The 24,213-nt window shown below is 42.0% G+C and overlaps 1 protein-coding gene across 3 annotated transcripts in view; it reads right to left on the bottom strand.

Moving 5' to 3' along the window:
• Positions 1–24,213, bottom strand: part of C5H7orf57 (chromosome 5 C7orf57 homolog) — a 130,497-nt gene that overhangs the window by 59,549 nt on the left and 46,735 nt on the right. For all 3 annotated transcript variants that reach the window (XM_068234537.1, XM_068234538.1, XM_068234535.1), the window contains exon 3: positions 1,689–1,880. In XM_068234537.1, the coding sequence (XP_068090638.1) occupies positions 1,689–1,880 (192 nt within the window). The remainder of the gene's footprint in view (positions 1–1,688; positions 1,881–24,213) is intronic.

Below are 24,213 nucleotides of genomic sequence, written 5' to 3'. Positions count from 1 at the left end.
TTAACCGCTATCCGCCGCCCCCCCCCCCACCCCACACATTTGTTTTCATGTTCGTGATGTGTGTGATGCAGCAAAAAGCAGTAGAATTGGGAACTTGCACGCTGTGAGGTAAAAAGCTGAAAGTGATACAATTAAAAATTTGCAGAAAAAAATGTGAATATGGAATGTGAAGTTATGCAAATATCGTGCGATTTCCGAGAAGCCCTTTCAAATCAATGCGCATGTGAAAAATCCAGTAAGTGTGTTCCCTACCTTACACAAAAAGAGAGAGAAAGGAAGATGATTAGGCAAGTTTGAAGCAGTCGGTCTTGAAGGCAACATTAAATGTGTTTAATATCAGAACCTTCAAGAAAATGATGCTCCCTCAGGCCCCTTTCATGGTTCCAGGTTCCAAAAAAGCCTTGATTACATCCAGGCACAAAAAAAGGAAATCTCTGTAAGAGAGCCACAGGAGCCACTCCAGGAGACGAGCCCAACCTCTGCCTGATGTTGTCCCAAATGGCTAAGGAACTCCTAAACCAGGGCAGAGAATGAACAGAGAGCCCTCAATCACTACCAGCAAGTCAAAGTGCTTGAGCAAGGTTTGCAAGCCACTTCTCCAAACTAACCAACCTTTTAATCTTGAGGTAGTTCGAATCTGTTAAACTATTTAGAGCAATGGAGTTATAGTAGGTCTTCAAATTGGGAAGGCCAGGGCCCCCTTTCTTTGGGCGCCGTTCACACTCGGAACCACAAATCACAATCACCTAGCGACTGCGTTTTTTTAGTTGCTTTTTTTCTGACGATTGGAGTTTGAGATTCTCAATGTAGTGATTGAGAATTGTGACGCAATCGCCGGGAAGATGCTGCATGCAGCAAGTTTGCAATCAGCGGGAATTGCAAATGGGCTGCAATCCCCGCAGTATGAATAATCCCAAGGATTACTTGTGAAGCAGCTCTTTGCTGACCGCTACACCAAGATACAGTATCCTAATCTAGGGGTTTGTTATAAATGTGTTAAATGAAGGAGCAAGCCTAATAGGATGAGGAAAGAAATTCCAAAAAGTACAAGCAGCGCTAAAGAAGTCTTTGAGCCATGCAAAGCTATGAAAGTCATAAAGTCACTGGAGGAGCAGAGACATCTGTTAGGGGGTGTATTTATGTAAAAGGTCAGATTTGTGAGAGGAACATGGTAAAGCATTCAATATTACTTTGTCTTTATACAACTTCAACATTTAACATTATACTCATTTACCTACTGAGATAAAACGCAGACCACACTTGGCTTTTTAACAAGCGGTGGCCTCTTTTATTGGGGGTAACACAAACCGTATGTTTAACCTTAAACTTTGACCATTTTATTTTCTTTTATTTAACACAACACAAATACTTCACCCAACAACCCACAATTGATGGTCTTTGGACCTGAATCAATCTCCTATCTCCAAGATCATAATGTCTATCATAAACATCCATAATATACCCCCAATAAGTAAGCCCGTGACATACTTAGCATAAGGGATGGGTCTGCCTCAAATGTCATAGACTGTTCTGAGAGGAACAGTTTTGTTCACCTCAGCCAAGTGTCAAGAGTGAAAGTTTCTTCTTCTTATTAATAATAATAATAATAATAATAATATCTATTTAAAATGTAATAGTTTTTCATGATACAGGACCTTCAATATGTTCATAAGCCTATAAGTAGTTACCTGGTCGTCCTCCTTGTTTGGCTAATTTAACATATTCAGAGTCTGTTTCTCTGATCCATTTTTTGCGGCTTCCAGTTAGTAACTCATTATGCGGTTCTGTGAGGTCACTCAAACCTGGTATCTGGGAGGTGGGAGGAAGAGCAACATCACTTTTCTTCTCAGCTTGTTTTAAAGGTGCATGGTAAAACCAGTCTGTAAATGAAAAACATGAAGTACCTTAATCTTTTTCTATTCATAAGCAAATGTTGATGAACACATTTTTTTTAAGAATTTTTTTTAGATGACTTAAGAATATAGTCACAGGATATCTCACAAACTAAAAATACAACCAAGCGTTTAATACATAATAATTTTTGAAAATTATATCAGAATTATGTGACCTGATATTTAATGCTGCAAGAATCAGTTAAAAAAAATTATATATATATATATATATATATATATATATACATATATATATACATATATATATATATATACATATATATATATATATATATATATATATATATATATATACTAGCTGATGACCCGATGTTGCCCAGGTATGTATTTGGCTGGCGTCGGCTCCACCCACTTTTTCTAACAGAGACACACAAACACTCAATCACCAACTTTGTGAGTTTTGGCATCAATAGTTTGTATATTCCCATAGAAATTAAATAAATCAGATTAACAGTTTGTGGCTCCGCCCCTCTCCAGCGTTTGGACCCCAGTCACCCATTGACCAACTATAGCAGGTTTGAGGCATCTGCTATCAACAGTGTAAAAATGGCAGCAATTTAAATATTCCCCTTGAAAATCAACAGGTGAATTTTGATTAGCTATAATAGGCTCCACCCACTTCCCTGAATATTAATATTAGTCACCCAGTGACCATCTGGGCAAAGTCTGAGAACCCTGTCATTAACAGTGTAAAAAGGCCTGCAGTTTATATTTTCCCATTGAAAATTTGTTTTTTTTTTGCTCTCCCGACTTTTTGTAACTTGGACAAACAGTCACTCAATGACCAAGTATGTGAGCTTTCGGGTCCTTGGCATCAATAAAAACAAATCTGATTGGCTGTTTGTGGCTCTGCCCCTTTTCTGAATTTGAACCCCAATGACCCAATGACCAACTGTACCAGGCTTGTGCCATTAACAGCGCAAGAATGGCAGCAATTTCAATATTCCTTTTGAAAATAAACAGGTAAATATTTATCGGCTTTTTAAGGCTCCACCCACTTTTCTGAATATTAATCCAAGTCACCCAGTAACAAACTGTGCAAAGTTTGAGAACCCTGCCATTAAGAGTGAAGAAGGTGCTGCAGTTTATATTTTCCCAGGGAAATCTGTTTTTGACTCCACCCAGTTTTTTGTAACCTTGACACACAGTCACTCAATGCTTTTGGGTTCCTGGCATCAAAATTGTGTGAATGGAAGCAGTTTCTCCAGCAAAGAAATCTATTTGGCTGTTTGTCACTCCGTCCCTTTAGTGAATTTGAGCCCCAGTCACCCAATGACCGACTGTAGCAGGTTTGAGGCCTCTGCCATTAACAGTGTAATAATGGTAGCAGTTTTAATATTCCACTTGAAAATCAATAGGTGAATTTTGATTGGCTGTTTTTGGCTCCACCCACTTTTCTGAATATTAATCGCAGTCACCCAGTGGCCAGTTGTGTCAAGTTTGGGAACCCTGCCATTAACAGTGTAAGAATGGCTGCAGTTTATATTTCCCATGTAAAAAGTTAGATGTTTTTGGATGTTTCTAACCTTGGCATACAGTCACTCAATAACCAATTTTATGAGCTTTGGGGTCCTTGGCATCAATAAATTGAATTTTTCCATTGAAATTAAACACATCTGATTGGCTGTTTGTAGCCCCTTTCAGCATTTAAACCCCAGTCTCCCAGTGACTGACTGTATCAGATATGAGGCATCTGCCATTAAGAGTGTAAGAATGGCAGCAATGTAAATATTCCCCTTGAAAATCAATAGGTGAATTTTGTTTGGCTGTTGTAGGCTCCACCCACTTTCTAAATATTAATCCCAGTCACCCAGTGGCCACTTGTGTCAAGTTTGGGAACCCTGACAATGACAGAATGGCTGAAATCAATCTAACAAATCTGATTGGCTGTCTGTGGCTCCATCCCCTTTAGTGAATTTGGACCCCAGTCACCCAATGACTGACTGCATCAGGTTTGAGGCCTCTGCCATTAACAGTGTAAGAACGGTAGCAATGTAAATATTACCCTTGAAAATCAATAGATGAATTGTGATTGGCTGTTGTAGGCTCCACCCACTTTCTAAATATAAATCCCAGTCACCCAGTGGCCACCTGTGTCAAGTTTGGGAACCCTGCCATTAATAGTGTAAGAATGGTTGCAGTTTATATTTTCCCATGTAAAAAATGTAGTGGTTGGTGCCGCCCACTTTTTCTAACCTTGACATACAGTCACTCAATTACCAAGTTTGGTGTCCTTGGTATCAATCATTTGTATATTCCCATTGAAATTAATCAAATGTGATTGGCTGTTTGTGGCTCCGCCCCCTTTCTGAATTTGAACCCGTCACCCAGCGACCAACTGTACCAGGTTTGAGGCATCTGTAAGAATAGCAGCAATTTAAATATTCCCCTTGAAAATCAACAGGTGAATTTTGATTGGCTGTTGTAGGCTCCACCCAATTTCTTGAATATTAATCCCAGTCACCCAGTGACCAACTGTGCAAACTTTGAGAACCCTGCCATTAACAGTGTAAGCATGGCTGCAGTTTACATTTCACCAGTGAAATTTGTTTTTGGCTCCACCCACTTTTTGTAACCTTGACACACAGTCACTCAATGACCAAGTTTGTGAGCCTTCATTTTCCTGGCATCAAAAATGTGTGAATGGAAGCAGTTTATCCAGCAAAGAAATCTGATTGGCTGTTTGTGGCCCCGCCCCTTTAGTGAATTTGGACCCCAGTCACCCAATGACCGACTGTAGAAAGTTTGAAGCCTCTGCCATTAACAGTGTAAGAATGGCAGCAGTTTAAATATTCCCCTTGAAAACCAATAGGTGAATTTTGTTTGGCTGTTGTAGGCGCCACCCACTTTCTTGACTCTTAATCTCATTCACCCAGTGACCAAGTGTGCCAACTTTGAGAACCCTGCCATTAACAGTGTAAGAATGGCTGCAGTTTACATTTTCCCATTAAGAATGAATGGCTGAAATTTGATTGGCTGTTTTATGCTCCGCCCGCTTTTCCTGGATTTGTAACCTCAGTCATCAAGTGACCAACTGTGCCAAGTGTGGGGACTCAGGCTTGGTTACTGTGAAAATGGCAGTCTTTTCCATTTTTTCCATTGACATAAATGGGTGGAATCTGATTTGCTGTTTGTAGCTCCGCCCAGGTGTGCCAGAACCTATCATGCCAGGTAGTAAGGGATCTGCATACCAAGTTTCGTTCAAATCGGTCAAGCCATTTTTGGAGTGATCACGGCACATACACACATACATACATCCGATTTTATATACAGTGTTTTGCAAAAGTATTCGGCCCCCTTGAAGTTTTCCACATTTTGTCATATTACTGCCACAAACATGAATCCATTTTATTGGAATTCCACGTGAAAGACCAATACAAAGTGGTGTACATGTGAGAAGTGGAACAAAAATCATACATGATTCCAAACATTTTTTACAAATCAATAACTGCAAAGTGGGGTGTGCGTAATTATTCAGCCCCCTGAGTCAATACTTTGTAGAACCACCTTTTGCTGAAATTACAGCTGCCAGTCTTTTAGGGTATGTCTCTACCAGCTTTGCATATCTAGAGACTGAAATCCTTTCCCATTATTCTTTGCAAAACAGCTCCAGCTCAGTCAGATTAGATGGACAGCGTTTGTGAACAGCAGTTTTCAGATCTTGCCACAGATTCTCGATTGGATTTAGATCTGGACTTTGACTGGGCCATTCTAACACATGGATATGTTTTGTTTTAAACCATTCCATTGTTTCCCTGGCTTTATGTTTATGGTCATTGTCCTGCTGGAAGGTGAACCTCCACCCCAGTCTCAAGTCTTTTGCAGACTCCAAGAGGTTTTCTTCCAAGATTGCCCTGTATTTGGTTCTATCCATCTTCCCATCAACTCTGACCAGCTTCCCTGTCCCTGCTCAAGAGAAGCACCCCCAGAGCATGATGCTGCCACCACTATATTTGACAGTGGGGATGGTGTGTTCAGAGTGATGTGCAGTATTAGTTTTCCGCCACACATAGCGTTTTGCATTTTAGCCAAAAAGTTCAATTTTGGTCTCATCTGACCAGAGCACCTTCTTCCACATTTGCTGTGTCCCCCACATGGCTTGTGGCAAACTGCAAACGGGACTTCTTATGCTTTTCTGTTAACAATGGCTTTCTTCTTGCCACTCTTCCATAAAGGCCAACTTTGTGCAGTGCACGATTATTAGTTGTCCTATGGACAGATTTCCCCACATGAGCTGTAGATCTCTGCAGCTTGTCCAGAGTCACCATGGGCCTCTTGGCTGCATTTCTAATCAGCGCTCTCCTTGTTTGGCCTGTGAGTTTAGGTGGACGGCCTTGTCTTGGTAGGTTTACAGTTGTTCCATACTCCTTCCATTTCTGAATGATCGCTTGAACAGTGCTCCTTGGGATGTGCAAGGCTTTGGAAATCTTTTTGTAGCCTAAGCCTGCTTTACATTTCTCAATATTTTTATACCTGACCTGTCTGGTGTGTTCTTTGGACGTCATGGTGTTGTTGCTCCCAATATTCTCTTAGACAACCTCTGAGGCCATCACAGAGCAGCTCTATTTTTACTGAAATTAGATTACACACAGATGCACTCTATTTAGTCATTAGCACTCATCAGGCAATGTCCATGGGCAACTGACTGCACTCAGACCAAAGGGGGCTGAATAATTATGCACACCCCACTTTGCAGTTATTTATTTGTAAAAAAATGTTTGGAATCATGTATGATTTTCGTTCCACTTCTCACGTGTACACCATTTTGTATTGGTCTTTCACGTGGAATTCCAATAAGATTGATTCATGTTTGTTGCAGTAATATGACAAAATGTGGAAAACTTCAAGGGGGCTGAATACTTTTGCAATCCACTGTATATAGATAAACTGTCAGGGACTTACCTGCCACGGCCTGCGACGCTGCTGTCTCCTCCGTGAGCGCCTTGTCTCTCGGCACTTCCGGCTTCGCACGATCTCTGTGCGCTCATGACAACCCCAGCGTCCATGGTAACAGGGGTGTGCGCGCGCAGCTGGGAAACAAGCAGGGATGGACGCGTGTCCAGGCGTCCATTCTATGCATTGCGCAGGCGTATATTGTAGTGTCAGCTGATACTAGGCAATCATTTGACACTCAGGTTGTACTGGCTGCTATGTGATTGGTCTGTGTCGGTTGCAGGTTAGCAGCTGACACTTAGACAGGAATCTTGCTGATTGGTTGCTGTGTGAGTGGCCGGCCACTGATTGGTTGCATGCCTATATTTAAACTCTGTTGTCTCAGTGACACATTGCCCGTGATAGCATTAGCTTTGGCTAGTTGCTGGGTGCTATTGTATTGCTCTATTTATTGGATTTCCTGAAATTGACCTTTGCCTGTACCTAGACCATTCTTGTTTGCCGCCTGGACTGACCTCTTGCCTGGATGACAACCTTGTTTGATTGCCACCTGGATTGATCTCGGATTGTCTTGACTTCGCCTATTGCCTGCTCCATTTGTACCTTGCATATCTGATCTTACGTGTATGACCATGGACTGTTCTGGACTTGCCTGTGTTTGTGTGTCTTGTTTGGCCTGGAAGTTTATTTGCTCACCCTTGCACACTAAAGGCCTGGGTGTAACCGAAGTCAGATAGGTGTTGCTTCCTCACCTCCTGTACATAGGGTGAAGTGTGTGGAGTTAGATTGGGGCATTGGAGCTGATTTGTAAGCAGATACTCTGATAGGCTTTACATAAACTAATCAATGAATAACAGTTTCAGTTCATAATCTACCATCCATTCAAATATAGACTATTGGCCAAATGTGTACACACAAGTCTTCTGATTTAATGCAGTAGTGTGCTTAAAACAACTTATAATAAGGTCCTGATGAATACTTGAAATTTTACTTTACACTCTTTTTTTATAGATAGAAATGTCAACTCCGCTATGTATAGTCTACACTGTACTGTGCTATACTGATAGTAAACAAAGTTGCAGCCTGTGCTGCTCTCGACTTGGTTAAAGTGTAACTGTCAGGCAACAAATCCTAAATCAATTCTCTATTTGTATCTATTAAATATGTAAAAATGTATCCTAACCAGGCAATTAAAAAGTTAAAAATCAATCTTAAATTATTTTCCAATATGATATAATTCCCCATATCCCCTTGCTCTAATTTCGTACATCTACTGCACAAAGGAAGCTGCAGTGCATGTCGTCCCCCCCCCCCTTATTTACATCCTCCCCTTCCCCTCAGACACATCTAATTCAGCCTGATTGGCTGAAGCCTCTATCCCTCCCAAGCCTGCTCCTCTCTGATTGGCTGTCCCTGTTCTTCCCTACACTGGAGTTATGTCAGATTGTGCTGACATAACACCGGTCAGATCCTGAGGCTGCTAGGGCACAGGGAAGGGGGCCAGCACCTGTCCCTGTCCTCGGTCCACCTCCTATAGTGTGGCTTCGTTCGCACTTTTGCTGCACCCCCCCCCCCCCCCCCCCGCATGCATTCCCTCTTCGCTACGCATCCCCTCTCCTCCCCGCAGCATTACACAACGCAGCGGGGAAGAATAAAGGCAGTGCACACAGACTCTCTAGTGTGAAACCAGCCTCAAAGCCACTGTCCGGCAACGCAATAAGAACCCCCCCTCCAAATACCAGTAGGTTGAAGTATTTCAAACAAATATCTTAATTTTTAGGAAATGCCAGTCTCCTAAAGATTAGATGACACTCAGTTTTAGACTATGGGTTTGTTTCACAAAACTTATCTTATGAATTAGTACTCATTGGGGTGTATACAATAAATTGCATTAAACAGAATTACGTGCATCAAGTCTTACCACACGATGAGTAGAGCAGAATGCAATGCATTACATGCACTGCATTATTGGGGGAATATCCCCCTCTTATCTGCCTTAACTCACACATTATCTCTCCTTATAAAAATTAGAACGGAATGAATATAAATGATAAAAGTTTTGTGAATGAATCCCTTATGGTAACCTCCATTGCAAGGAGGACCATCTACCTGAAATCATATAATAAGTACATCCACCAAGACTCTTCCATAACATTGCTGCCACTATGACTCCTGAACAAACAACAAGCGTGGCCACAACAAAGCCTGCTTTAGAAAGTCCCCTCTTTAAGAAAGGGTAGAGTAGTTCGGGCTGGGGGGCAGACACAGAAGGACAGAGGTGGACACAGTGGGACGGGGTGGACAGAGGTGGATATAGGAGGACAGAGGCGGACACAGGGGAGGACAGGGGCAGACACAGGAGGACAGATGTGGTCACAGGAGGACAGAGTCAGACAAAGGGGAGGATAGAGACAGACATAGCAGGACAGAGGCAGACATTGGGACAGAGGACACAGTGGGACAGAGGAGAACACGGGGACAAAGAAAGCCACAGTGGAACACCAGGATGACACAGGGGGACACCAGCAGGACACAGTGGAACACCAGGTAGACACAGGGGGACACAAGGGGGCAATAAATGTACAAGGGAGATACAAAACAAGGGGGAGACTAAAGCTACAAGAGGGACACAGGGGGTACTAAGGCAATATGAGGTACTAGGGGGACATAAGACGCCCCTGCACAATGGACGCACCAGGTTTAGTATATATTTCTTCATTGTTTGTTGTTCTCTAAACCCAGGTGCATCTTATGGTCAGGAGGGTCTTATGATCTGAAAAATACGGTACTTCTGTTTTTTTTCTGGCGCATTATTGTTTTTGCTTTTACATAATATTGACTGCTACTGATGCATAGTATGTTAATGGACCACTTCTCCAAATGTAAAATACACTATAAACTACATTTTTGTCCTATGTTGTTGTCACTTACAGCAGGTAGCAAAAATATGACAGATCTGACTTGATATGATTTTGGCTTAGTCTATATCATTATGGGGGATATGCTAAGAATCCCCCAAGACAGAAAAAGAGATTCCACACTGAAAAGTAGTATAGATGTAGGGACAGTGCCCTGTTGGAAAGGTCTCACCAGGTGTGTGGGTCTGCCAGCAAGAATCTCTCTGCCTGCTTCTTCACTCTGACCTCCTCCTTTTCTGCCGAAGTGACTTGGCTGTTGCTAGGGCAACGTGTCTATTCAGCAGAGGGAGCAGAATCAAGATTTAGATCGTGAGTTTTTCCTGGCCACAATGATTGCATTTGCAGATTAACCAGAGATAAGCAAAGACTGTGCTAATTGTATGCTCCTATTACCGAATCTATTCACACACAAATCATGTGACACATGGCTATACTGGAACCAATTACAGCTTTCCCAGACACGGGGAATAGAACGTATATTTTACTTGCATGCATTTAAAATTTTCCAGTTTCTCACAATACTAGTTGTGATGATATATGTGGTAATGATGATATGTACGGTAAAATGCAGAACATGGGTACCGTTTCTGATGAGTATCTAAGGTAGCCTCCATCTTGTTCGTCTACCTCGCATGTGTGAGGCTATCGCCTGGAAATAGTATATTTGCATCTAAAGGTGAACTTTTGTGAATAGTAGGAGCAGGAAATGCTAAATTGGTTTGCTAGCCTCGGGCGAGGAAATGGCTAATTAGTCCAATAGCCAGCCATGTGCTTACCTTTGGTCTGCTATGAACTACTGTCTCACATGTGTATTTTGCTTTTGTCACCTGTAACTTGTAGTAAGGAAGTCTAGAGTGCCAATAACAAGGAAACGGGTAATTAGACTACTAGCCAGTCATTGTCCAGAATTCACACCTGGACTGGGTGCAGGATGGGAGCCAGGAATTTACATACGACAGCCTGTTGGAATGTTAAAGAACCCTGGGCCAGCCAGGAAGCCCAGACTCAGAAGTCTTTTAATGTGTGTGTTAACCATTTACCGCCATCCTAACGTATTAAAACGTCATGCTTACCGCTATTAACAGCAACATGACGTTTTAATACGTCGCGCATTCCCGCCGCTGCTACCGCCGTGTGTCCGCCGCTACCGCCGCCATTACCGTCGGGATCCCGTGCTGGGCGATTGGGGAAGAGGACTGAACAGTCCTCTACCCAATCGCAGTGCCTGGAGTGAATGGACGTGACCGCGAACAGCGGCTACGTCCATTCACATAAACAGGAAATGTAACAGTTTAATAAAGTGTGTGTAAAAAAAAAAAAAAAAAGTGAACACGTCCTATGAGTGTTCACTAGCGCCATCTTGTGGCCAAAAAGTATATTACACCTACAAAATACATACATTTTCAAGTATATACACATCATTCATAAAATTACACTTCCAACCCTCCCCCCCAAAAAAAACACTTGTAAAAAAAAAAAATCAGCTTAAAAAAAAAAAAAAAAATAGTTGCCTTAGGGACTCAGCTTTTTTTATTCTATATTTTATGGGGGAAAATTAATTTTAATTTATTACATAGGGGCTTGTAATTATGGCCAGAACAAACAGAAAAATAACCACTTATATTTCAAAATAATATACTGTCGCCATACATTGTGGTAGGGACATAATCTAAACGGTTTAATTATCGGGACCACTGGGCAAATAAAACGTGTTTGTTTTATCCACAGGAGAATGTTTAATTTTAAAACTATAAAGGCTGAACACTGAGAAATAATGATTTTTTGTCTTTTTTTTCTGTTTTTCTCATTAAAATGCATTTAGAATAAAAAAATTCTTAGCAAAATGTACTATCCACAGAAAGCCTAATTGGTGGCGAAAAAAACGAGGTATAGATCATTTTCTTGTGATAAGTAGTAATAAAGTTATTAGGGAATAAAAGGGAGGAGCGCTGACAACTGAAAATTGCTCTGGTCCGTTAGGATAAAAACCCTTGGGGGTGAACTGGTTAAAATACAATTTTACCTGTGAAAATTAGATCTATGGGGAGATGGGAAATGTCTGGAAAGTTAATTAAAACTTGTTCCTCCCCTTCCAAACGGGCTTGCAGCCTCAAGGCATATCTCCCAGGATAAAAGGCAGGGCCAGCTGCCTAAAATCATCTTCTCTTGGAGTTAGCGCATAGCTAGAGATGATCCTGAGCGAATCAGAAATTCGTGTCTTCCCACGACCAAGTTAGACCTCGTATTGGTAACGTTTATTCCCGTTTTATTTTTATGCAAACTGTCTTGTGTATCTTTGTAATTTTTACTTTGTTTTGTAAATCCTTTTGTATATATTCTTGTCTGCACTGTTCCACTTTTTTTTTTGAATATTAAATCTTTATTTAATAAGTTTGACTTCTGCTGTACTAGCCCAAACTCATAGTCTGGAGAGACTGCAGTGTAATTTGCGTTACAAGTTCAGTGCCTGATTGTGTCTTGCTACTGTACGATTGTATTGTGTGTGTGGCGTTCCCGTATTTAGCCTAAATCGCAAAGCTGACCCAAATACACAAACGCGGACTGCATGCAGGCCACTCGACAGCAGAGTGGGACTTGTTGAAGTGTCTAGCAGCAGCTAGTGGTGGCAGTGAGAAGTGTGTTGAGGGGTGACAGCCTTGTGTTAGCTTGAATAAGGCTGCTCCCTCTCTCGATCCGGTCATACCCGCAGTCGGGAACCGTATCTGCAGGTGTGTCGCGGGGCCGGTTCCTGACACTAGTGGTCTTTAAAGCAGACCTGAACTCTTGCACAAGAAAACACGATAACACAGAGACATCCCATGTCCTCCCATGTGTTTATAGAGAACAGCCTGTCTAATATTCCCTTCAAAGCACATGATGAGCTAGTGTAATTTGAGCTCCTAGCTGTCTGCCGAGTTGAGAGCTAATATGTAAACAAAGGAAGTTGACCCTTTCTGTGCTCCCATCAAACCAGGAAGTAACTACACTGCAGCATCTCTGATTGAGCTCTATAAGCTGCAACAAGGAAATATTCATCTGTAATTGCTATTATGCTGTTGCTTATCTTTTAGAGCAGAGAGGAAGTTCTGGGTTGAGGTCTACTTTACAGCTACTTTCACACTTACCATGTTTTGTAGTGTTGTGATACTCTCCTCCACTGCAGCTTGTCACAAAGGCAATATAAGCCTATGGAGACTTACACACTATGGTGACGCGGAGCAGTGTGACGGAAGTAGCGAAATCAACCAAAATCTGCCGCAAACACTGAAAAGGGTCAGCGCAACACATATTACCCTGTTAGCGCACTGAGCCGCAGGGTACTATGCATGGGGGAATGGTGTTGTGTGATTGTCCTGTCCTAGGCTCTCCTGCCACAGGACGATCACACCCCACAAATGTAAAATTGGCCTAAAGTGGAATTATGCTCCACAAACTAATTTCTCTGCCAGTGTCTTCAATCTGACCCCCTCCCTTTCTGCTAAAGTGACTCAGCTGTTACTAGGGGATGCATCTATTCATAAGAGGGAGGAGGGAGAAGAATCAACACACAGATAGTGAGTGTCTCCTGGCCGCAATTATTACATTTGCCAATTAACCAGAGATAAGTAAGCCTGTATAGCTCTCTGCAATCAAAGCAAATGTTTTTACACACAGGCAGGGCCGGATTTACTATAAGGCCCTGTAGGCAAGTGCCTACATGCGCCTGATGATGGAAAAGTTCTCACTCCCCTCTACGAGTGCCTTCTTCCCTCCTTCCCTAAGCAGAATCCCGAGCAGAGCATAAATGAAGGTTACTCAACCAGCTTTCGGAATTCCACTGACGAGATCTCCCTTTAGTCGGGCACCACTAACTACTTAATACTGAGGATACCTCTGGCTAACTAATGCTAAGGGACAACTGTAGCTACCTATGATGGGAAAGGGAAGTAAGAGAAAAGTGACAGTAGGGCCAGCCAGCACACTTGCGGTGCGGTTCGGAAGTGGTTTGTAGGTTCATGGAGGGCGAAGTCTAGGCTGCCAGGACATCTGTGCCTTTAGACTCCTGTTATGTAAATCTGGGCCTGCACACGGGGAATGCTTGGGAAAGCTTTCAAATGTTCTTTTATGTACCTAAGAGTAGTTATTGACATTTCAGTTTTGGTAGAATAATCCCACTTTAAAAGTAAAATTTTACATTACTTTAAAGAGGAACTCCAGTGAAAATAATGTAATAAAAAAGTGCTTCATTTTTACAATAATTATGTATAAATGATTTAGTCAGTGTTTGCCCATTGTAAAATCTTTCCTCTCCCTGATTTACATTCTGACATTTATCACATGGTGACATTGTGGTAGGTGATGTCACTGGATGTAGCTGCTGCTTGCTTTTTTGGCAGTTGGAAACAGCGGTATATAGTTATTTCACACAATGCAACCAGGTGCACAGACAAGAAACTGACAGGACCATGGTCGTCATAGTTTCCTGTGGGAGGGGTTTCACCACAATATCAGCCATATAAAGCTCCCTGCTGATCCATTCTTGAAAAGAAATAGATTTCTCATGTAAAAGGGGGTATCAGCTACTGATTGGGATGAAGTTCAATTCTTGGTTATGGTTTCTCTTTACACTGACAGCTATTACCACCTGTGCAAAATGATGGAGGCTGGCACTGCAGTAATTATACGCTCTTTATTGAAATTGCAGTAAAAACATGTGGCTATGCGGCTGCCGCATAGCCACATGTTTTCACTGCAATTTCAAATAAAGAGCTTATAATTACAGCAGTGCCAGCTTCCATCATTTTGCATTGTCACTGTTTGGACCAAGGAGTGCGGGGTCCATTGAGGCTTGAGCACGCCGTCCCCTTTTGAGTTAGTGCCACTCTTTTTATCAGCGATATCCTAAGCTATTACCACCTGCGCAGCAGGGTTACTACTGTTAGATTGCTGCACAGTCTACAGTTGGTGTTTGCCCTCTTACATGACATCAATTGCCACAGTCCCACATCGCTGCCAGTTTTTTCCTTCTACCTCTGTAACATAGTAACATGCATATGTTACTATGTTTAAATGTGTACATAGTAACATGTACATAGTACATGTTTAAATGTGTCAGTGTAAAAGTATGAACCTGTTGCACCTGTAAACTGCAGCAGATGTGGTGTGAACCAAGCATTAAATATCTCATACAATGAGAATCAGTTGGTTAGAAAAATGAAAGTATTAACAATATGATATAACAACAATGTGTAACATTTTCAAAGTAAAATGTCAGTAAAAAAATAAATACAGTCCAAAACCCAGAAAATCATATCATTGAATGATGTGAACATTTGCTTCGGGCTCAGACAAGAATTTTAAGGGTATGAACTGTGAGTTATGATTTGTTAAACCTGGTTCCTCTTAATGATTTATGTCTTTAAAAGAATTGTGCTGGACTGGACTGCATGTATGATGTTATATTTAGCTGTAAAAGTTTGAATTCCCACGCTAATAGGGTTGAGGCTGGAGAAAGGTTCTGCTCTTCTGAACAAGTATTCCCTATCTACGTTGTCTCTTGAGATTGCTCTGCTCTGTTTATCAGGATGGAAACCAGGCAACGAAGAACATATTTTAATGTTTGAACACTTATTATGCCAGAGATAATGGTCGCTACAGTATCTCCAGTTTCCTTTTTACTCTAAATCATACTGTATATTACATGGTGTAAAATCAAACATTTTAAAAAAGGAGTAGCAAACAAAACAATAAAAAATGTCTTATGACATCAGGAGAAAACCACAATACTATTTGCAAGTGACTGCATTTATATGTTTGGGTTCTGACAAGGACCATGGTCAGTCTGCTGCCCAGTCTTCATTCTTTTTCACTGCATTTCTGCTTCTCCTTCCTAAAGCTACATATACACGGCAAGATACAATTGTTGGAAATGGCAGATAAGGAGACCATCATTTAAGTACAACTCATTGGCAAGTATTGTTTGAAGATTGTTTGAAGATCATAAGCACAAACAACTTAAAGGACCACTATCACAAAAAATTGTAAAATTTAGAATACATGTAAACACATATAAATAAGAAGTATGTTTCTTCCAGAGTAAAATAAGCTCTAAATTACCATTCTCCTATGTTGCTGTCACTTACAATAGTTAGTAGAAATCTGACAGAACTGACAGGTTTTTGACTAGTCCGTCTCTTCATAGGGGATACTCAGTATTTAACGTATTCTTTACAAAATAACTCCCTGGAAAGGATCTATACAAAGATGCAGGCTGTCTACCTTACCTGTTTGCACACTATTCTGGCAGTTGGACTAAGCAACTGCCATTCACTAAATGATTGTGAAAATAAACACAACCCTGAGAATCCCCCACGAGGAGATGGACTAGTCTAATACCTGTCAGTCCTATTAACTACTGTAAGTGACAGCAACATAGGAGAAAAGTAATAAATAGTATATTTTACCCTGGGAGAAATGCACTTGTTACTTATGTGTTTTTCATATATTTTAAATTATAATTACTTTATCGCAATAGTGGTCCTTTAAGAGAATGATAATCAAAAGATCTCCACTGGTGCTCAGGCATTCTGAACAACCGACATGATAGATCACTTTGGCAAATAATCATTCATCGTCAACAGTGTATACAGAGCTCCTTACATTTGTTAACTCTGTGTCTGCGAAGTCTACGCCACTTCCCTCTACAGTCTGTCACATCCTGTATCATTTAACAATCCTATCGGTTTACAATCATTTGGCATTTCGGTTGCTGTGATTGCTTATTACATCGCTTGACATCTTCTGTACTGATTGTGGAATAGTCTTTAAAGGGAAGGTCCAAGCAAAAAAAAAAAATGAGTTTCACTTACCTAGGGCTTCTACCAGCCCCATGTAGCCATCATGTGCCCTCGTAGTCACTCACTGCTGCTCCAGTCCCCCGCTAGCAGCTTCCTGACCTCGGAGGTCAGGGCCAAATTGCGTACATTTTTACACATTCCCGCTAGTGCAGGAACATTAACACATACATTTTTACGCGTTAGTGGTGCAACGCGTAAATTTTTGTTCCTGCACTAGCTGGAATGCGTAAAAATGTATGCAATGTGGCCCTGACCTCCGAGGTCAGAAAGCTGCCAGCGGGGGACTAGAGCAGCAGTGAGTGACTACGAGGGCACAGGATGGCTACATGGGGCTGGTAGAAGCCCTAGGTAAGTGAAACTCATTTTTTTTTTTGCTTGGACCTTCCCTTTAATCAGACATTTCAAATGATTACTATCTTCTAGTGTGTACAAGGAGAACTGAAGTCATTGTTCTCTTGTGCTTCTCATACAATGGTTATTGCACGATCCCCAAAGTGAGAATTACTCATTTACTCATCCACTATTAAAACAACTGAATGGCAGATAAACAAGAGGAGAAAATGCAATAAATATTAGACCAGACAGAAGAGGCAGGATGGATCTGAGGGTGGTGGTACTGGCAGCCTGTCAGTTTACTTACGTAAAAAAACTGAAAAGACAAAATGAATGGTATCTGATATCAATAAATTTTATATAGTAAATAAAGATAATTCTGTTCCTGGCATTTGCCATCTTGATTCCCTCTGACTGAAGCCAATCCTGATGTAATTTACTCCCTTACTTTTTTTTTTCCTCCTAGAATCTGCACTGTCATAGCTAGCTTGCTTTGTAAACACAAGAGAGCACAGGCATAGATTGTATTTCAGCAGCACTGAACTGTCAGCCAAACAGTGCTGAGCAGTAATGTGGGAGTGGTGATGGCAAGCTTCCTTCTCATCGGCAATGTACCAGAATAGAACCAGGCTGATTGAGATAAGATTATTACAGCAGAAATATTTTTGAATAGATTGGTGTGCTTGCAATGCAGGGTAAGGTTCCAGTCTGAATAATGAACACAGAGCAGTAGGTAAATGGAATTTGATTTTGTGGCTGACAATCCCTCTTTAAGAATTCTATATTGCAAGGAACAATATATTCCAGAAGAGATTAAAGAAATTATTACTGAAATATAGTATTATTCAAAAACTTACAAAACCACTAAAGCACTGGGTTACCACTGAACCACAGCAAGAGCCTTATATTGAACCAGGGAAGACCTGATAGTACTGGAATACATAGTTGGTATGTCCAAACTGTTTGATGCTCTGACTGTAGCAGTTACTTTCCGAGATAGAGGCTATTGGAGTTGATCCTTTGTTGTTCATACATTTTTTAAATTATTACCTCATTTTAATAATCTTTACCGAAGGTTTATTTTTTCAATATATCACTCCAATTAAAAATCACTAACTGTTCTGCTTAAAATTATGCAATATGGGGAAATCACAGGAAGGGTCAAATGTGTTTTACCTTACTGTATACAGTTTAGTCAGTGTGACTGATGTAATTATTTCACAGTATGTGAGGAAAACACACATGGGGCTACACGTGCAGTAAACCATTACAACCAATCAGAATTCCTATTTATGGGGCCTCTCTACAGGAAATTGGATTTGATAAGGGTTGCTGCCTTTCACACATCATTTCTGTCATTTGCACTACTTTGCTAAGTGACTATATTTCATTTTATATAAAGGCATCACCAGTATGACTTCTCTGAAAAATGTTTTTCAGTAGTATTGGAAAAACTGAAAAGAGAGCTAGAGTTGTAACAGAGTTCCCCAACCCAGTCCTTAAGGCCCACCAACATTGCATGCTTGCAGGAAACCACAAACATTCACAGGGCGGATAATTAGTGTCTCAGCAGAGCTGATTAACTTCCTCTGTGGATTTCCACAAAATGTGCTCTATTGGTGGGCCTTGAGGACAGGGTTGGGGAAAACTTGCAGAACATTTTTATTTTGCAGCAGTGGTGGATATCCTGAGCTGCTCTGTTCCTTGCCTTAAAGGACACCAAAAGACCTCATTCTCCTTTTTATTTTACTACCCCTCTCATGGACAGAAGGCCAAAGCTGGATATTTCTGTAGGTTTTGGGTAACAGTAGTCCACATAAGTCAGCACATCTTAAAGCAAAACTGCACTGACAACTAATCATTTGTACCACAAAGCTACATTGGACCTCCTACCCAGCACACTGTTGCACAGAGATCTCACTTCTGCAACCTAGAGCTCTTCAATCCACACTGACAGTTGTAAACAACAATAATTGAATCTGCTGTCTACTGAAGCAAGCTAGGGTGTAGACAAGCGGGGAAACCTTGTGGCAGGAGTTGGGGCTCTCGCAGTCTATTGCTGCAATTTTGAAAGCCCCCACCTATCTAGCATTTTATACTTATAACTTTTTTAGGTACACTGGAGATGACATGATTTTTGTTTACAATTTCCTGCGTGGATTAGAAACCTGGTATTGGGCTACAGTAGCCAGATCTCTGTATCTGCATATATCCTAGGTAGGCCATCCAATCTAGTTTGGATGTTGGGGGTGTATGTAACTGTATGTGCATGATGCTATAGTTATAAATAACAGATTAGATATTTAGACTTACCGTATATACTCGCACATAAGCTGACCTGTGTATAAGCCTGCTCCCCAGTACAGCCCCTCCACAGTAGTAGATGTACCCCCAGTACAAGTCATCCCCCCTCCCCATAGCTAGAGGTGTCCCAAGAATGATACCGTTGTGTCTCCATATTACACTAGTCATAGATACGAGACACAGCAATTGCCACACAGGAAGAATCCCTAATTATTGCACCGCTTGCACACTCCGCTCCACAAGCCAGGGGACACAGGTAGTCATGAGCAGCGCACTCTGTACACCTTTACAAGAAATGTGGGCCACAGAAACAGCAGGGAGCCAGCTGGCAAGAGCAGGATCATTAGTGCATGATCCTTACGCTCCTGTGCCAGTAACAAAACCTGCTCCACCATCTGTTCTCCTCCACTGACTCGCTTATAAGCCGAGGGGAGTAACTTTTCAGCGCATTATTTTGTGCAAAAAATGTGGTTTATACACAAGTATATAAGGTAGGTTATTCTTTATTCATTACATATTTGTTCCATGGTGTACACAATAACTGTTTCAAGGCTGCTCAGGCTCCCTTTTCTCAAGGACATGGATTTTTATATGTGAAAACAAAGAAGAATCATCATGGAATAAATATATTGAACAAATTATTATCATACATTTCACAACTAAAAAGGTTAAATGGCAAAACGTCATGATTGAGTAAAAAGAGAATGCCATGAAACTTAAGTCTGCACAATCAAATTGTTTATCAGTTTAGCGGTAATATTTCTCAATATTTCTTATCTACAGTACAACAAAAGTTTGCTTTCTTAAAACAGAAAGAATTTGCGATAATTCAGGTTGGAGTGAGCTTGAGATGTCTCCCAGTGCATCACTGCTGAATATATGCAAATTTACCATTGTGTTACAAGCCCTACTCCACAGAGCCAAATGAATCCATGCCATGCACTGATGAGGATCAAACAATCCGAAAAAGTCTGTATGCATGTTGGATTATTATGGCTCTGTACAAATTAACAAGCTTACACATCATTGCATTCCAGCGGTTCTGGAGGTGTGTTTAGCTTGTAAGGGTAACAATGGTTAATTTGCATATATTCAGCAGTGATGCACTGGTAGACATCTCAAGCTCACTCCGATCTGAATTATCGCAAATTCTTTCTATTTTAAGAAAGCAAACTTTTGTTTTCCTTAGCATTTTAGTAAGGGGGCTTTTAGGACCATTGTAGCCCCTCACACACTCCAATGAGTTCTGGTTCACCATGAGCTTGCTGGTTAGTCTGTTATCTACAGTACAAAATATAATGTACAAATTCAGGGAATCCTTATAAATTGCTATAGATAATGGAAAATGGCAAAAGCTATTACTGAATGGTTGTGATCCTCAGGCCCCCAGGAAGCACGGAATTAAAACCAGACATGATTCTGTAGTGGAAAAACTGCATGGGCAGTAGAATATCTCTTAAAGAGTTACTGTCAGGCTGCAAAAGCTAATGTAAACCTCTATTCTCCTGTGTTTAGAAGGAAGCCAAAAAGGCAATACTGAAGTTAAAAATCTCTCTTACTGTGATGTGTGCTGAACAGCAAGGCTGTTATTCCCAAGCTCTGTAAGGAGGACGGCAGGACGCATAACAGATACTGCAAAGCATTCTGAAGCTGCTTCTCCCCAGTGCACTACTACCTTGGGTCATCCCCTTCATTTCCCTATCACGCCCTAAGGCTGCTTCACAGGCTCATGTTACAGCAGCTTCTAACAGCAGCAGCCTAAACTCACAGCACTGAAAAATCACAGTGCACATGTTCTGTTAGAGTATACTGCATGAGTCCGCTATTGTTCCTAGCCACATGGCTAATTAATATTCACTGCACAGTAGTGTTGTTCATTAGGATCTTTTTGTGAGTCCAATCATCAGGAAGCAGGGAGGATATGACATCACAACTGGCTTCATAGGAGACAGACAAACATGGAACCTGCCATGAGCTGTCAGGAGCATCACTCTCTGCAAATCCTATATAAAAATTCTGTGAAATCCAAACATGGACAGTGAAATGCATATGTAATGTAAGTAGAGCTGTGAGAAAACGCGGAAAAGCCGCCGCGCATACTGACAACAAGGCGGCTGATTCCGCGTCCAACGCGGCGGCTTGCACGCGGAGGCGTGCGTCTGGTAATATGGCAGAACGCGGAAAAGCCGCTGCGCATACTGACAACAAGGCGGCTGGTTCCGCGTCCAGCGCGGCGGTTTGCACGCAGCAGCGTGCGTCTGGTGTGACTGAGTCTGTTAGTTCACACAGGTTTAGAAATACGCGCACGCGCGCTGAGAGGCAGAACTTTTATGACGGCCAAGAGGGGACCAGCTGACCAGGCTGGTCAGCTGACGCCAGAGCAAGTTTCTATTGGTCCATCACTTAGGGGTGGCGCCAGAGAGCGCTACACTATATATAGTTGCTGCTGGCCAGTCACAAGTTGTCTGCCATTGCGAACACTACGTGGAAGCACTCAGACCTTAGTCAGATCCTGCAGTGTGTTTGAACCAGGTGAACCTGGGAATTCACACTGAGCCAGATTACTTGTATTGTATCAATCTGTTTATGCTTAGACCAGTTCCAGGGTGTAGAGACCACGGACCTCACACTCAGACTAGGGAACTTGTGTTACCATTCTGTTATACATCAGACTAGTTCCAGGGTGTTGAGACCAAGGACCTCACACCCAGACTAGGCATTATTTGATATCTGTTATGACTTATTGCTTTCCTGACTACTCCTCTGATCTCGGATTCGGTACCTCGCATATCTGATTCTCTGTTGCCAAACCCTGCTAGCCTTGGATACCGAATCAGCCTTCTGTCTATGTACCTTATCTGACCGTGTGTTGCCGACCTGGCTTGCCCGATCTCGAGAGCTGTCTCTACTATTAAGAGATAGTCTCTAGATCACTCAGTGACATTTATCTTGAGTGTCACTCTCTCTCTGGACCTTCCTTCTTCCAGCCTGACTCCGCCCCTTGGGGAGTCTCGGGCTACTGAAAGGTTTCCTTATCTCTAGAGCAGTATTGCCCATACTGTCTCTAATTTCCTGTGCTATATTCAAAGTATTACTGTTACACCAAACACTCACATTATCCAGGTGTCCAGAGGTTAGAAATATATCTGTATTATCGGTGATTCTACAGATCATCAATAATCAGGTATATATCTGTATTCTTAGTGATACTGCAGATCACCAATAATCAGATTCTCTCTGCGTGCTGACACCGATCGTTACAGAACGGCAGACCAAACCCAAATGGACGCACTCCGCAGCCGACTAGATGCACTCACCACTACGGTGGAGAATTACACCCGAGTGCTGGACAGTAATCATACTCAAATCAACGCTTTGTCTGGGACTGTACAAGTTTATCAGACGGCTGTGGATTCAGTGCGATCTCCTCCTAGCACAAACATACGCATGTCTGTACCTGAAAGATTTTCTGGTCACAGATCTGACTTCCGGAATTTCAGAAATAGAGTGTTGTCATACTTTGAGTTAAGGCCTAATTCATCAGGAACCATGGCACAAAGAGTAACTTTCATTAAGACTTTGTTGTCAGGCGATTCCCAAACTTGGGCATATAGCCTTCCAACTGAGCATAAGGCCCTAACCTCGGTGGAAGTGTTTTTTAAAGCAATGCCTATAATTTATGATGACCCGGACATTGCCTCTACCGCTGAGCGGAAGCTCAAGATGCTACGGCAAGGCAAAGGTCCGGTAGAAAATTATGCTGCAGAGTTCAGGAAATGGGCAGTGTCGGCTAGGTGGGACTCATTCGCCCTTCTAGACTGTTTTTTGTCAGGGTTGTCGGATGAGGTCTCTGATCTAATGTTGGGTCATCCTGAGCCAAAGTCTATCGATGAAGCCATTTCATCAACCATCAGAATTGATCGTCGTCTGCGTTATCAAAGACAGACCAGGGGTAGGAACAACGTGAGATATGTGTCCTACGCTGTACCTCCACCTGTTCCATCTCCCCCCGCTTCACCTCCACCAGAACCAATGCAGATTGGTCGGTCGAGATTGTCCCAGGTGGAATGGAGGCGCAGAGTAACAGAGCAGCTCTGTCTATACTGTGCAGAGGGGGGTCATAAAGTGCAGAATTGTCCTAAAACGTCGGGAAACGCTGCCGCCTAGGCGTAGTCGGAGGTAATACCCTAGGCGCGCAGTCGTTACCTCCAGATGATAAACGTTTGCTCCTTCCCTGTGCGATATCTTGGGAAGATAAGACAGAGATTACTGAAGCCTTCATTGACTCTGGCTCAGCAGCCAATTTTATGGATTTTGAATTTGCTAAAAGGTTGGGGATTCTGACCACCCCATTGTAACAAAGGATTCGGGTCACTGCAGTAGATGATTCCCCTCTGCAGAGTAACCACCCTCTGTCTCAGACCCCAGAGTTAAGGGTCACAATAGGGGTGTTACATAAAGAGAGTTTACAATTCCTGGTGTTACGAATGACAACCTCCACGATCATTCTTGGCATGCCATGGTTACAACTTCACTCGCCTCAGATCAATTGGGCTACAGGTCAGCTAACGAGCTGGTCTACCCATTGTTATCATCATTGTCTAGCGAAGGTAACCTTAGGTGAAACCAAGATTCACATGGAAGGTTTGCCAGATCAGTATTCAGAATTTGCGGACGTGTTTTGTCCCAAGTCAGCAGATAAACTTCCTCCACACCGTCCTTTCGATTGCCCCATTGATCTCAGGTCTGGTTGTATGCCCCCTAAAGGTCATCTCTATAATTTATCTGGGCCAGAGAAATTAGCCATGCAAGAATACATCCGAGAAAACTTAGCTAAAGGTTTTATCCGTCCCTCTCGGTCACCAGCAGGGGCAGGTTTCTTTTTTGTGAAAAAGAAGGATGGAGGCCTCCGTCCATGCATTGATTATCAGGGCTTAAATAAAATTACAGTAAAAAATCGTTATCCTTTGCCCTTAATAGACGATTTATTCACTCAGGTTACCGATGCTAAAATTT

Source organism: Hyperolius riggenbachi, chromosome 5 (genome assembly GCF_040937935.1).
Source record: "Hyperolius riggenbachi isolate aHypRig1 chromosome 5, aHypRig1.pri, whole genome shotgun sequence".
Classification (NCBI taxonomy): Eukaryota; Metazoa; Chordata; class Amphibia; order Anura; family Hyperoliidae; genus Hyperolius; species Hyperolius riggenbachi.
The sequence above is the reverse complement of the archived record's forward strand: the minus strand, read 5'-3'. Positions and strand labels throughout refer to the sequence as shown.